General features: G+C 40.3%; 1 protein-coding gene across 1 annotated transcript in view; it reads right to left on the reverse strand.

Moving 5' to 3' along the window:
- The window catches only part of IMPG1 (interphotoreceptor matrix proteoglycan 1), a 145,802-nt gene that overhangs the window by 19,490 nt on the left and 109,790 nt on the right, over positions 1-16,522 (reverse strand). The window contains 1 exon segment of the mRNA XM_006878342.1: positions 14,830-14,845. Coding sequence (XP_006878404.1) covers positions 14,830-14,845 — 16 coding nt within the window.

Genomic DNA, 16,522 nt, shown 5'->3' on the forward strand with positions numbered 1-16,522 from the left:
TTATCCTACAGTGCAATACCAGGGCCCCTACGAACACCGAGAACTTACTAAACTTTGTTGTTGGCATTGTGGGTCTGTAGTTCTCACAGGCTACAAGGATACCTAGGAATCTTTCATTCTAAGGTTAAATCAAATAAAATCAAATTCCCTTTTCCATGCTTTTCTCTTAAGTAGCATTTACCTCTCCTTTCTCTCACCACAAAACTCATCAAATGAATAATTTACACAGATGCCTTCTCTCAAAATTAAAAAAAAAAGTCTTTCTTTATTTCCAAAAGGATATGGAGCTGTCTATAAAATACACATATATATGTACAAATAAAACACAATTCTAGAACAGACAACACGATCAGTGATAAGAGAAAAGAGAGAAGGATGCAACAGGATGAATATATGGAGAGTTGGAACACAGAAAGGCAAGCCTTAAGATCTGGGCAGCGGCACCCTGGAGATGAGAGACTAGGAAGGACTGGTTGATTCGAAGTATGGTAAGACCTGGGAATTCCTGAGCCCATGAACAAGGACATAGCCATGGAGGGCTAGAGCTGAGAGTAAACTGCCCAGCTGATATGAAGTGAGGGGAGATGCACAAGAATACTCAAACTTGTAGATAGTACCCATTTGACCTAGCTTTGATGGCTTGATGATCAGAACTTGACTAGAGGAAGATAAAATTGTTTTGATAAAGGAAACAAATGTAAATTGTTATAATTTGATGAACTTGACCTATACTTATAGATGTAGTAGATCAAAACACCCACTGAGTGGGAAGGAATCTTCACATCAAGGATCAATTCTATCCCTTCTGTATACAGGGTTGATAGGGACGGGCAACTTAAACATTGGCTACCTAAAATGGGAGTGGGGGTGGGGGAGGGTGTCAGCAATAAAGGCACGAAGTAACTAACTTACAAGTTTGCAAGAGGGAATTTAGTTTCAGAGTATGTGTAAAAATGTAGACCCCCCACTAAATATTTTTCATCTTGTCTAGATGGGTCTGGTGAAAGGAGATGGGGATAAGATTCTGATGATTCAATAATGAGTAATTGTTATCATGACTAATTGCAATTGTTACAACAAAAAGGGGAGAGTAGTTAAACTTACATTCCAGGAACAGAGGACCCTAGAACCATCAAGGGAGAATAACATGAGTGGAATGTGGGAACTTATCCAGAGAAGCATCCCACCAGAGATGGAGGTAGAGATGTTGACATGGAGCGATAGAGCAGCCGAGGACCCTAGACTTGTGGAAAGATAAAGGCTGTGTGCTGGCAGCCAGGAGGCAGACTTGCAGAATGCGCCCTTTGGCTGTTTAAATGATTATATATTCCTGAGTGTTTTTGTGTACATTAACAAAAACAAAAAACCAACCTGAGGAAATAGAAGCAAATACTATTAAATGATGATGCATGGAGGGGATTGTAATCATTGCAATGAAATGAAAGGTTGATTGTAAAACTGATGTTCTCTGATGTTATAGCACTCAATTCACAATAAAAACAAAACAAAACAAAACAAAAAAACCCCACCCAGATCTGGGCATTTACCAAACACAAATTGTGAATTTGGCTTTGAGTTTCTTAATAGCCAAAGAAAAACAATAAAGATGACAATTTAAAGATTCTTGTAATCTATAAGAATTTGAAAAACAATCTGGGTCTAGAAAGGAGTGAAGGTTTTCCTGGCCCTGAGACCTAAGGACAAATAATTTGGGACTGGATCATCATAAAGGGGATGATGAGTGATATATTAGGAAACATGCCTGATATTTGCCTATATGAGCATAGGAGAGAGAGAGATGAAGAGCTAGTTGAGTGTGGCATTGAGAGAAGAAGGCGGAGTTATGATTATAGGATAAGCAATGAGTGAATCTGAGTGTCCTGAGAGAATGTGTGTGTGTGTGTGTGTGTGTGTGTGCTGTTCTGAAGTGAGATATTCACTGTGCTGTGATGTACTGGGCTCTATGGAAATGTTGGGTAAAATTGTATAGCAAGAGACTTAAGAAAGTGACTTATGTGTAGGTCACAAAGAGATTGGCAGGAGGGAGAGAGAAATTATTTAATTAAAAAAAATCAACATTGGCATTAAGCTATCTTTTGATTCAAGGGAGTGGCTGATTCTGGTTGCCGTATGGGAAGCAGAAAGCTGGGTGCTGATGTTTGGCTGAAGGTTTGCAAAGACACCTTCCATCCTTACTTGAGTTGTCTTGTTTGCTATGATTCCCAGGATTTCACCACAGGGCACAAGCTGTGTCAGCTACCATAATACAATAGTAGGAATGATGGTGGTGGTGGTGATTATGTGCCGTAGAGTCGGTTCCGACTCCTAGTGACCCTGTACAGGGTTTCCTAGGCTGGAAAACTTTATGGGAGCAGAAAGCCTCATCTTTCTCCCGTGTAACAGCTGGTAGTTTCCAACTGCTGACCTTGTGGTTCGCAGCCGGATTCGTAACCACTACGCTACCTGAGCTCCTTAGTAGAAATGATAGCATCCCCTAATATCAGTTAAAGGAAGTCACCACCTAATGAACTCAAAGCAGGTCAACAAGGGTCTGAAACAATAAAGTTCAAATAAGTAGGTCTTTGATAGTTTTTCTGAATTCGGAAATAAAATGCACACTTTCCAGAGGCAAGAGTGAAACACATATTCTTCAGACATTTCTCCACAAGTATTTTTTTAACGTGATCTTTGGAGAGGAGGTGGATAGGGTTTGTCCACTTTCTTATTCTCCATTTCATTCAACTTCTCTCAAATCTCTTCTTGTGGTCCCACCATGTGTTCTAATGACCTTTACAATGTCAATTTAAGTGACTTCCACCCATTGTTCATTCACTGTTGCTGAAATTGCTAACTCTCCCTGCTCTTCTTCTCTCCTTCTCTGACTTCCCTCTCTCACCTCACAGACTGCTCTTTCTTGGTCACCTTCACAGACAACCTTTTATTTCCCCATTACGTGTTGGGGTTTTCAAAGTTCTGTTCTAGCCCTTTTTCCCTCCCACCCCACACATTCTCCTGGACAAATTTTGCCTGTGCTGTGGTTTCAACTGAGATTTCTTAAATTTATACTTTCGTATTGGCCTGTCCCTCAGGCCTACTCCCCACGCTACAGATCAATTCACCTAAGTCCATTTCCTTAAAACTAGTTTTCCCCAAACATTTTTTTAATAGTTTTTTTATATCCTTAAGATACTTTATTAATTTTTGCTTTTAAACATTTTTAAAAAGGAATTAATCTATGTGCCCTTTACACCTATTTTTATATTTTTACTACATATTTTCCAAGTATGCAATCATTTATGAATGACAACTATGTTTTTGTTCTATAAACTTAAGAACACTTGTAAAATTGTTTAGTATGTAGTTTGAAGACTTTTTACATAATTTTTTTTCTTTAATTTAACTTTGAAAGACTATAAATATCACAGAAAAATAGGATATCATAGTAGATGGGAAACCATTTAACAAGGGGTTTTTAAAAAACCTGGCTCACCTGACTTTCTTTTCCTTCTAGTCTGAGCAACACTCTGTTCCCTACTTCTTCATATCTGAAGCCTCGATCACAGTGGAATACCTGAGGTACCCTGACACTCCCCAAAATGTCTGTTGCTTTCTGCCCTTCTCGACCTGGGCTGTCATACATCAAGGCGGCGCTCAGTATGGGAAGCCCATCCTGACATCTTCTCCTTTTTGAGGAGTTAAAGGTGTGTTCTGTCCTGATTATAGTATTTAATAGATTTTTGTCACTTTCTATGTATACTTCTGTTTATCTTACTGAACATTTAGCCCCTTAAAGGTAGAGTTGGGACTGACTCACCTTTGGGTCCTGGTGCCTTTCATAGTATCTGACACGTGGCAGATAATCCATAAATGTTTGTTGTTGTTGTTAGGTGCCATCGAGTCAGTACCAACTCATAGCGACCTTATGCACAGCAGAACAAAACACTTGGGCCAACCTCACTACTGTTGCCGTGCTTGAGTCCATCGATGCTGCCTATAAATGAACCGGGACCCATTTGCTTGTCTAATTTCTGTATCAGCAAAAATCAGAGTGAGAAATGGGTCATTTTTGATGGTATGAGAAAAATTATACAGCACTGGGAAACAAGGCACAAAGATGACTGCATATAATACTAAATATTCTACTTTGTTGCTTCTCAATGTAGATACCTCTTGAGTTGTTGTTAGGTGTCATCATGTTGGTTCTGACTTATAGTGACCCTTTATAGTGTTTCCTAGATGTGGTTGATGAGTTTGAACTGCCAACCTTGTGGTTAACAGTCCAGTGCTTACTGCACCATACCAGGCCACTAGTTATCCCATCCAGTAAGGGTCATCCTTCCTTTGAAAATAGAAGTTAGCAAACTATGGCCCATGCCAGCTGATTCAATAGCATGTAACAGTAACAACAGGGCACAGATGTTTTAGAACTCGATAAAGATACAAGTTAATGTATAGGTAATTGATCAGATGGTGTTATTTTCTGGTTTATATTTAACTTCATTTTGTTTCATCACTCTTTTTTGTTCTTTGGCTGTATAAAACCCCTGTTCCCATATCCTCATTTACACCAGCTTTATCATTATAAGAGATCTCTTATTAATGAGTTCAATCAAACTTTGGCATGTTCTCACTCTCTGCTTATATGAGAACTGTGATTTTCACATGTTGACAATGGTTGAGGAGGCATAAAAGGGTAGGGTGGGTCTAGAAACAGACAGAACATTGCTCATGAGGTGGGAGGGAGAGAAGGGAGTTTTTGAGTTTTTATTGTGAATTGAGTGATAGTTTACATGTGGGAACATCAGTTTACACTCATCGTTTCATTGCAATGATTATAGTCTCCTCTGTGCATCATCATTCAATAGTGTTTGCTTCTATTCTATTCCCTTTCTCTCTCTCTCTTTTTTTTGATTGGGGGTATACACAAAAACACTCAGGAATATATAATCATTTAAATAACAAAAGGGCACATTCTGCAAGCCTGCTTCCTGCGCACTGATACCTGGCTGCCATCACACAGCCTTTCTCTTTCCATGATTCTAGAGTCCTCAGCTGCTCTACTTCTCCATGCCCTCATCTCCAAGTCTCCATCTCTGGGGTTGCTGCTTCTCTGGATAGGGTTCCACATTCAACTTGTGCTCTTCTCCCTTGATGTTCCTATGGTCCTCTGTTTCTGGACTGCAAGTTTACCTACTCCCCTCTTTTTATTACAAAACTCCTACCTTTATATGTGACATATCAATTAGTCATGATAACAATTACTCTTCTATCTTCTTTTCACCTGACCCATCTAGACAAAATGAATATTATTTAGTGGGGATTCTGCCTTCCCCTTCATTCTCTGAAACAATCAAGTCCCTTCAGGACAAACTCCCCTCCAAGACTGAAACTCCCTCTTGAAAACTTGTAAGCCAGTCACTTTGTACATTTAAGGCCCCTCCATTTTAGGTAGTCAATGTCTAAGTTTGCCCATTCAACCCTGTATACAGAGCGGATAGGATTTATCCTTGATGTGAAGACTCACTCTCAGTTGGTATTTTGAGCTGCTACATCTGTAAGTATTGGTCAAGTTCATCAAATTGTAGCAATTTACACTTATTTCCTTTATAAAAAAACAAAAAAAATTTCTTTCAATCTTCCTCTAGTTGAGTTCTCATCATTAAGCCATAAAAGCTAGGTCGAATGGGTACTATCTACAAGTTTGGGCATTTTTGAGTGTCTCCCCTCACTTCATATCAGCTGGACACTTTGCTCTTAGCTCTAGCCCTATGTGGCTATGTCCTTGTTCATAGCTCAGGGGTTCCCAGGTCTCACCACACTTCGGACCAACCAACCCTTCCTCTTCTCTTTCTCATCTCCAGGTCGATGGAAGTCTATGGAACATGGTCTAACTTGGCCTATATCTTCATTGTTGCCTTTCCCCCTCTTTCACTCACCAGGGAACCAATGTTGTCACCAGCAAGCTACATGCCTGCTCATGGTTTCCCTTTGAGCTTCAGTCTTGGAGGGGCCTTTGTCCTGAAGGGACTTGATTGTTTGCCTTGGTGGCTCTCTGGTGAACAACTTGCTTGTTCTTGTAGTAACCAATCAGGCTGCTGTTTTTGTTTTGGATTTTTCCTGCTGGTCTTTCTTTCAAGAAGTTTTCCTCTGTTTCTTTAATTGTTTCAGGCTGGTCTGCTTGTCCTTTCAAGTGGGAATGTCCCACCTTAGGATGGGATTCTAGATGGGGCTCAGGATTCCACTTAAGGTCCTATAGACTACAAAAACTCCGCAGGAAGCCTATTTCAGTGGGCAAGTTCTAGAACCCCTTTTAGGTATTCCAGTCAGTTACAAGCTGAAGATGGGCTTACAAGCTTTCCGTAATCCTGTTTCCTGATATTCCTTTCAATCCCCCTCAAGTGTCTATTTTACAATAGTAGGCAAGGGAAACTAATATTCATAAGACAGTCAAGTATCCTAACATTATTTCCCCTCTTTTACCCATTCAGACTATGCCTCAATCACTGTATCACGAAGCCCTATTGTTCCAAGGTTGAGCATACATCACTATTTACCTCTGTCCCATTTAGCCCATGCAAACCTACCTCAGTGTTCCACGGTCTACCTTGTTCTTCCACCCCTGCCACTTCTTGTGCTTCTTGTGTGTGTATTGCCCTCCCCAACACCCAAATGAAAGAAGGGTTTTTAATAAGTATTTTTTCCCTTCTCTGCTCACGCCCTCTTAATCATTGTTCCCAGTCATTACTGCCCCAACTAACTTTTCCCCTGTGCTCCAGGAATATGCAGGCTAAGGATTTAGGGCCACATTGTTAAATTAAGCTTAGGATAGGAAGACAAGCTGGGAAGAATACCAGAGGGCTGTGATCTCATTCCTTTGAGAAAAGAATGTAACTTTAAGACAAATGTTTCCCAAAAGGCCATTAACATAGTTTAGGATAATCGCATCCCAAGATGTAAGGATCTGTGACTCCGTGGGACATAAACTCTATCCCTGAGTGAGAGAGCCATAAATCTCTGAGAAAAGAATGTAACAAGGCAGATAAATTGATACCTAAAGGGGTGTAAGAATTTGGACTGTATGGGGGAAGATAAGGCAGTATTTCAGAGAAGGTTTCTCACTGTCTTCTAGATCTGTCAATAAAATGTATGTTGATTCTCACTCAGTCTCTGATAAAGGCCACAGTGGCTTGTGGTCAGACTTTTGTCTGGTAACAGGAGAACCATGCTTACCCTTCCAGTGCTATGCAAGTTGGTGTTGCCTAGCACTAGCTCTAATCTCCCTACTTCTACCAACAGCAAGGCAAGCAGTCATCAGAGAAAGGCAAGCAGTGAGAAATCCAGAAATTCAATTTTAATGTATTTGGTAATTCTATATGATGCTGTATCTATTTTCCACAGTTATATTCTTGAGATCCTCTTTTATAGACAAAGCTAAGTATTTATTACTGGTAGAAACCATCTCTAGCAGCTGCTCTCTTTCTCTGAAGAAGAGTTTCTTTAGCAGATTGAACCAGCACCAATGAGTTCAAGCAAATACTGGAAGGGTCAAAACTTGAATCGGGGAGGTCTCCTTTATTTGTTAAAATGGCCTTTCAGTATTGTCTGAGCGTTTGACTGTCTGCACTCCTTAGGTCTCTTTTACTATATGCTGAGGGATGGCACTGCTGTGCATCAGCTGAGACTTCAACATCAGGAAAGACCACACCAGCAATAGAGCCAGAAACAGTGTAAATTGGAATTTTAGTTCTTGGTCTCCAGAAGCCTGAAGTAGTTATCGTCACTTGGGCTTTAGAGACCTAAGAGGCAGCATGATCAGCTGGTTGTACTGGTTGGTTGTACTAGGAGGACATTTTAATCAGCTTGCATGTCAATCACAGTGACAGCTAACACTCAAATATACCACCAGAAGGAGAAAATCAGGATCAGCCAATCACACTGAAAAACAAGGAGTGAAATAGCTGTCATAATGCCTTGATTAACAAAAAGGAAAGACAACTATTGAAAATTATGGTATGTATATTTCCCTTCACTTATTTTTAAATTCTGGACATTCATTTCTTTTATAAATCAAAATACCAAATATATATATGTTTTCCCCAAAGAAAATTGAAAAGACTTATTGTAATTATGCAGACATTGTTTTAGAACAGCACTTAAAATTTCATGGTCAAGAAGTCTTGATAAGATATGCAGATTCATAGAAGAAAGAAATTAATGGACTCTTCAGAAACAATGGTTGTGTTTTGTGGGATTTAGTGCTGGTCAAAAGGGTGTGTTCTGCTTTATATTCTAGAGACTGTACCTGCTCTTATTCTAAACCATTTTTCTTTCTTCTTACCAAAAAAAAAAAAAAAAAAAAAAAGAAGAAGAAGAAGGGGTTAAAAAGATTTACAAAGCTTAATGAAATTATGACATGATAGAATTTGATCTGAATGGGTTGCCTATTAAGAACCTTATCACCTGGCCTGGAGGGTGGGAAGATTGGAACTGATGATGTTTTGCATTTTCACATCTGTTTATATCTCTGTTTTCTACTTCTCTATGAAATCACCACTTGTCTGTCAGTTTGTCATACTGTGGTGGCTTGTGAGTTGCTGTGATTCTGGAAGCTATGCCACAAGTATTTTAAGTACCAGCAGGGTTACTCATGGTGGACGGGTTTCAGATGAGCTTCCAGATGAAGACAGTCTAGGAAGAAGGAGTGACAAACTACTTCCAAATATTTAGTCACTGAAAAGCTTATGAATAACAGAGAAAAACTGTCAGATATAGTGCCAGAAAATGAGCCCCTCAGGTTGGAAGGCACTCAAAATGCGACCGGGGAAGAGCTGCCTCCTCAAAGTAGAGTTGACCGTGATGACATGAATGGGAGAAAAGCGCATGGGACCTTCATTTGCTTATGGGGTACAAGTCAAAATGAAGAGAAACAGCAGTAAACATCCGTTGAAAATCAGAACATGGAATGTACGGAGTATGAATCAGGGAAAACTGGAAGTTGTCAAAAATGAAATGGAATGCCTAAACATCAATATCTTAGGCATTAGTGAGCTGAAATGGACTGGTATTGGTCATTTTGAATATGATGACCACATGGTTTACTATGCTGAAAATGACAAATCGAAGAGGAAAGGTGTTGCATTCATTGTCAAAAAGAGCATATCCAGATCAGTCATGAGATGCAACGCTGTCTATGATAGGATAATATCCATGCACCTACAGGGAAGCCCAGTTAATACCACTATTATTCAAATTTATGCACCAACCACTAGAGCCAGTAATGAAGAAATAGAAGAATTCTAGCAACAACTTCAATCTGAAATTGATCAAACATGCAATCAAGATGTAGTGATCATTACTGGTGATTGGAATGCAAAGGTTAGGAGCAAAGAGGAAGGATCAGTAATTGGAATATATGGCCTTAGTGATAGAAATGATGCTGGAGAATGCATGATAGGATTCTGAAAAACCAATGATTTGTTCATTTCAAATACCTTCTTTAGACTGCAAAAGAGACAACTATACACATGAACCTCACCAGATGGAATACATAGAAATCAAATTGACTTACATCTGTGGAAAGAGAAGATGGAAAAGTTCCATATCATAGTCAAAACAAGGCCAGGGGCAGACTGTGGAACAGACCATCAATTACTCATATGCAAATTCAAACTGAAGCTGAAGAAAATAAAAACAAGTCCATGAAAGCCAAAATATGACCTTGAATATATCCCACCTGAGATTAAGAGATCATCTAAAGAACAGATTTGATACATTAAACAGTAAAGACAGAAAACCAGAAGAGTTGTGGGATGACATCAAGAACATCATACATGAAGAAAGCAAAAAGTCATTAAGAAAACAAGAAAGAAGGAAAAGGTCAAAATGGATGTCAGAAGAGACACTGAAACTTGATCTCCAGCGTAGAGATGCTAAAGCAAATGGGTAGAAATGAGGAGGTCTAAGAGCTGAACAGAAAATTTCAAAGATCAGCTCAAGAAGATAAAGCCAAATATTACAACAAAATGTTCAAAGCTCTGGACTCAGAAAACCAAACAGGAAGAATACGCTCGCTTTTCTCAAGCTGGGGAATCTGAAGAAAAAATTCAAGCCTTGACTTTTGTTATCGAAGGATTCTCTGGGCAAATTATTGAACTATGCAGAAAGCATCAAGAGAAGATGGAAGGAATACACAGAGTCACTACCAAAAGGAAATGGTTAATGTTCAACCGTTTCAAGAGATAGCATATGATCAAGAGCCAATGATACTGGAGGAGGAAGTCCAAGGTGTCTTGAAGGAATTGGCAAAGAACAAGGCACTAGGAATTGATGGAATACAGATTGAAATCTTTCAAGAAAGTGAGGCAGCACAGGAGACACTCACTCATCTCTGCCAAGAAATTTGGAAGACCACTATCTGGCCAACTGATTGGAAGAGATCCATATTTGTGCCCATTCCAAAGAGAGGTGACCCAAAGGAATGCGGAAATCAGACAATCTCTTTGATATCCCATGCAAGTGACATTTTGCTAAAGGTAATACAGAAACGGCTACAATCATACATTGACAGAGAACTTCCAGAGGTTCAAGCCAGATTCAGAAGAGGCTGTGGAATGAGGGATATCATTGCTGATGTTCAATGGGTCTTGGCTGAAAGCAGAGAATATCAGAAAGATGTTTACCTGTGCTTTATTGACTACACAAAGGCTTTAGATTGTGTGGATCATGACAAGCTATGGACAACATTGTGAAGTATGAGTATTCTGGAACACTTAATTGCGCTTATGAGGAATCTGTACCTGGACCAAGAAGCAGTTGTTCGAACAGAAAATGGGAACACTGAATGTTTTAAAATTAAGAAAGGTGTGCGACAAGGTTGTATTCTTTCACCATACTTATTCAACCTGTATGCTGAGCAAATAATGTGAGAAGCTGGGTTCTATGAAGAAAAACGTGGCGTCAGGATTGGAGGAAGACTCATTAACAAGCTGCGATATGCAGATGATACAACCTTGCTTGCTGAAAGTGAAGAGGACTTAAAATATTTACTGATGAAGATCAAAGAGCACAGCCTGTGGTATGGGTTACATCTCAATGTAAAGAAACCAAAAATCCTCACCACTGGACTAATAAACAACGTTCTTATCAATGGAGAAAAGATTGAAGTTGTCAAGGATTTCATTCTTCATGCATCAACTATCAACACTCAAGAAAGCAGCAGTCAAGAAATCAAATGACATATTGCATTTGGAAAATCTGCTGCACAAGACCTTTTTAAAGTGTTGAAGAGCAAAGATATCAGCTTGAAGACTAAGGTGCACCTGACCCAAGCCATGGTGGTTTCAATAACCTCATATGCATATGAAAGCTGGTTAAATAAGGAAGACCGTAGAAAAATTGATGCATTTGAGTTATGGTATTGGAGGAGAATATTGAAAGTGCCATGGAGTTCCAAAAGAATCTATAGATTTGTGTTGGAAGAATTGCAGCCAGAGTGCTGTTTGGAGGCCAGGATGTCCAAACTTCGTCTCTCATACTTTGGACATATTGTCAGGAGGGACCAGTCGTTGGAGAAGGATATCATGTTGGTAAGCTGGAGGGTCATAGAAAAAGAGGAAGAACCCCAATGAGATGGATTGGCCAAGTAGCAGCATCGATGAACTCAAGCATGGCAACTATAGTGAGTTGTCCCAGGATCGGGCAGTGTTTCGTTCTGCTGTGCATAGAGTCGCTATGCATCGGTACCGACTTGATGGCACCTAACAAGAACAACATGGGACCAAATGGAGAATTTTGCTAAATGCCTGAGAAGCTCAAGCACTGAAGATTCCTAGTGTCCTTGGTATTTCTGAATATGCCAGAATTGAATTTGATACCAATTGGGACAAGGGTACAAATCCTATAAAGGTATCATTCTTGAAGTGCTAGATAAGGTTTAACATTTTCAAAATGGCTTAAGACTTGAGGGTAGGATGTACTTGCTAAGTATTGAGTAAGACCCAACATTCTATCAATTCTACTTAAGATCATTTATATTAAATTATTGCTCAGTCCTGGTGTGGCATTTGGGTTAATGTGCTGGCCTGCAAAGTCGGTTTGAACTGCCAGGTCAGTGGTTCAAGCTCAATAGGGGCTCCTCAGAAATCCTGTGCATGGTCGCTGTGAGTCAGAACCGACTTGATAGCACTTAACAGCAATAACTACTAAGTGGTAGGCACTGAAATGGGGACTGCTATAGGGAAGTGTGGCATCCTGGTCTGACTGTAAGATAAGCATTAGAGTGTAGATTGGTTTGTACCACCAACTGCTCCTTGGGAATCCTATACAGGGTCATTATGAGACAGAACCAACTAGGTGGCACTTAACAACAAATACAACGTAGCTAGTATCTATAAATGGGAGGGTGATGTATCAGAATTTCTAGATAAGATTTTTGAGCTCCCATGATCCAGTCCTGTTGATAATCTGGCATTGTGTGTTACTCTTTTAGTATATCATAGCTTTTGGGTTCATTCATGCTCCATCACAGAGATCTTATAACCCTGCCACATAGTTACTGGAAGATACTATGCATCTAAGGAAGCTCTGGTGGTGCTGTGGGTTAGTCATTGAGCTACGAATGACAAGGTTGGTGATTGCAACCCACCAGCCAGTCTATGGTAGGAAGTTGAGGCTGTCTGTTCCTGTAAAGATTTACAGTCTTGTAAGACTTACAGTGAATTACCATGAGTCAGAATCAATTTGATGGCAGTGGGTTTATTTTTGGTGGGTGACAGAGTGGTTATGTGGTCAGCTCATAACTAAAAAGTCTGCAGTTCGAATTCACAAGTTTCTCAGTGGGAGAAAGGCGATTACAGCATTGAAAACCCTACGGGAAAGTTCTACACTGTTCTGTCAGGTCACTATGAGTTGGGATTGACTTGGAAACAATGGTTTATTCTGCTTTTATGAGGGTCCTAGGTAATGCAAACAACTTGGAATTGACTGCTAACCTAAAGGTTGGTCTGGATACTGGCTTCCATAATGTTTTCATGGCATGGGGTTGCTATGAGTCACACTTGGCTTGAGGGCAACAAACAATAACAACAATAAAAACAAATCTCTATGGACAAATCACCAGACCTGTCTTCTGCAGTGTGGGTGTGAACCACCAACCATTAGGTCAGTAGACAAGCAGAAACTATTTGATACACTCAGGGACCTGACCTCTCCTTTGTTGTTATTGTTAAGTGCCATTGAGTCAGTTCTGACTCATAGCGACCCTGTAGATGCTTTTTAAGGAGCCGCTGGTGAGTTTGAACCTCTGACCTTGTGATTCAAACCAAACTTCCAGTCCAGTGCATTAACCTGAAGTGACACATCAGGACTCCAATGGGAATGCTCCAGGTGACACCTAAACATCTAGGGTACAACAAAAATTCTTTGGAATAAAAAAGAAATAGCTTTGATCGCAGTATAGTTCTAAGATTTCTCTTGGAGACACACTGCAAGTTTCTTTGGGTAGGGACCGACCAACTTTCATGTGCAGGCATGCTATGCTGCCGTTGATAAATGCTTACTATTCGATTAAGCATGTAGAAGATGATAAAAGTCCACTAATTGGGTATATAGGTGAATCTACCCTTTGCCTTGAAGTCCTGGTGTGGCTCTGTGGGTTAATGCACCAGACTGCAAAGTCGTTTGAACTGCAAGGCGGGTGGTTCAAGTTCACTAGCTGCTCCTTGGAAACCCTATACAGGGTCGCTATGAGTCAGAATCGACTCGCCAGCATTCAACAACAACAACAACCCTTTGCCTTGGATGAAATGATGAAGCCCACCTCATCTGTATCTATCTCCTAAGTCACCTGTCCCTTCCTGCCTACTCTCCCTTTCTTCTTTCCCTGTTCACTGTTGACTGGGAAGTGAGGGAAGATTGGCACCATGGCTTTTAACTATAAACAAGAGATTGGCCTGAACCATTTTAGTTATTAGATTTATCCATTTAGATTTATGTAGATAAATAAATCAAGTGCTTTGTGGTTGATTTGTAACTTTTATACAACTCGTATTTGGCTCTCTAATCCTATTATTTTCAAACACTTTGGTACATGTATTACTCAACTGGCTCACCATAGTCATTTGCAGACACCAGACAGATCTCTTCCATCCATTTATTCATTATTCTGTTTTTATTGCATTAAGACCTCAGATTTCTGCATTCTTCAAATATCTAGTAAGAAATGGAGTATGTATAATCAGCTCCTCAAAGAATCGAGTGTAACATTTCAGTGGTGTTTGCAAAGTATCACCATGGTTGTTGTTGTTGTTATGTGCCGTGGAGTTGGTTCCGACTCATAGCAACCCTGTACAGGGTTTCTGAGGCTGTAAATCTTTACTGGAGCAGAAAGCCTCATCTTTCTCCTGCGGAACAGCTCGTAGTTTCAAACTGCTGACCTTGCTGTTCGCAGCCCGATTCGTAACCACTACACTACCAGAGCTCCTTATCACCGTGGTAGACACCATGAATTTTATTCTATAGGTATTTTTTTCAGTTTCACAGCTTCTACTGGTTTTAGCCTATCTACTCCTCTGAATGTTTTGTGAGCTGCCTCACATTCAGAGTTGAACTGCCACTGGAAAGCAGGCAGGTAATTGCCCATGTTGCCAAGAAGAGTTGGTTGTATTATTATTTCCAGTGTTCCCTGACTTTCCCCTATTGTTCCTCCATTCAAAGTACAAATAGGACATGCAACTCCATAATCCAGGGCAGCCTGGAGGCATCCTTAGGTAAATTAGTTTACATTTGCCTTCATCATGGGCTGAAACTGATAAGAGTATAAATCATTTCTATGGCTGGCTGTTGGCTGCTTAGAGGAAAAGCTACAAAGATGTCCATTTACAAGAAATTAGTGATAATAATTTCAGCTTTAGCCCACACATAAACATCTTGTGATGCGACTTTTTATTGCTTTCACTGGTGTCTTATGAAGGCAAATTTGCACAAACTATTATTTATTCAAGCTAATAATGATGATGCTATACTGGATAACACGATACTATACTAGGTAACAAGGAGCTCTGGTAGTATAGTGGTTATGAATCAGACTGTTAACCTCAAGGTCAGCAGTTCGAAACTACCAGCTGTTCCGTGGGAGAAAGATGAGGCTTTCTGCTCCCGTAAAGATTTGCAGCCTTGGAAACCTTGTACAGGGTTGCTATGAGTCGGAACCGACTCCACAGCACACCAAAACCACCACCAGTTAATTAGCATGTCACCATCAGCAAACAGGGTTCACATTCAGGCCATCCAGGTCATTGCTGTGCCATGCTTCCTGCCAATATCATCAGCATTCCCAACGTAACTCCTAACGTATGTGCACCTCCAGCTTTCCACCCACTTTCTAAGGCACTAACCACTAGCTGCTCCTTGGAAACCCCATACAGGGTCGCTATGAGTCAGAACTGACTCAACAGCATTTAACAGCAACAACAATTCAAGATGCAGGTGTAACTGGTGGTTCAGAGATATAACTTTCTCCTTCTATGCGGGAGAGCAACCTCCACCCATTGGTAAGTTGAGGCTCATTTGTTGCTGTGATGCTGAACAGGTTTCAAAGGAGTTTCCAGACTAAGATGGACTAGGAAGAAAGACTTGGTGATTCACGTCCCATAAATTTCCCATGAAAATCCTATGGGTGATAGTTCATTCTGTTGTGCATGGGGTCACCATGCATCAGAGCCGATTTGACAGCACTTAGCAATTAGCATAGTGGTTGTGAATCGAGCTGTGTACTGCAAGGTCAGAAGTTAGAAACTACCAACTGTTCCGTGGGAGAAAGATGAGGCTTTCTGCTCCCGTAAAGATTTACAGCCTCGGAAACCCTGTACAGGGTCGCTATGAGTCAGAACCGACTCCACGGCACATAACAACAACAACAACAGCAATTCAGAAGTACTGGTGTGGCACTGTAGGAAAAGCATTGAACTGCTAACTGCAAGATCAGCAGTTCAAACCCACAAGCTGCCTCTCAGAAACCCTGTACAGATTCGATATGAGTCAGAATCAACTTGAGGACACTTAACAACAACAACTCAATAGGCACCTACAATAAGAAGCCTGTTGGTACCATTGGAGCACATTCAAGTTTTCCTCTGCCTTAGTTTAGTTCATTACATTGCTGCATAGGTCTCTAAATAGACTGGTAGCTCCCTAAGAGAGGAAGGGAGGAAGGAGAATGGGCTTTACATCTTACTGTATTTCTTCATGTTATCTCTTTTATGCTTTCCAACTTCATCCCATGTAATAATTAGGATTCTGTGTCAACTTGGCTAGGTCAGGATACCCATGGTTTAGCAGTTAAGATGTGCTCATTCCCAGGTAATGAAACCTAATACAGGCAGTTAACTCTATGATGAGTGGTTATGAGCAGCCAGTCAACTGAAAAGATGCTTCCTTGGGAGTGTATGGCCTGCTCCCAATATAATGGACTTGTGGGAAAAGCTCTCTCTCTCTCTATATATATAAACATATATATGTATGTATA

Source organism: Chrysochloris asiatica, unplaced genomic scaffold (assembly GCF_000296735.1).
Source record: "Chrysochloris asiatica unplaced genomic scaffold, ChrAsi1.0 scaffold00019, whole genome shotgun sequence".
Lineage (NCBI taxonomy): Eukaryota > Metazoa > Chordata > Mammalia > Afrosoricida > Chrysochloridae > Chrysochloris > Chrysochloris asiatica.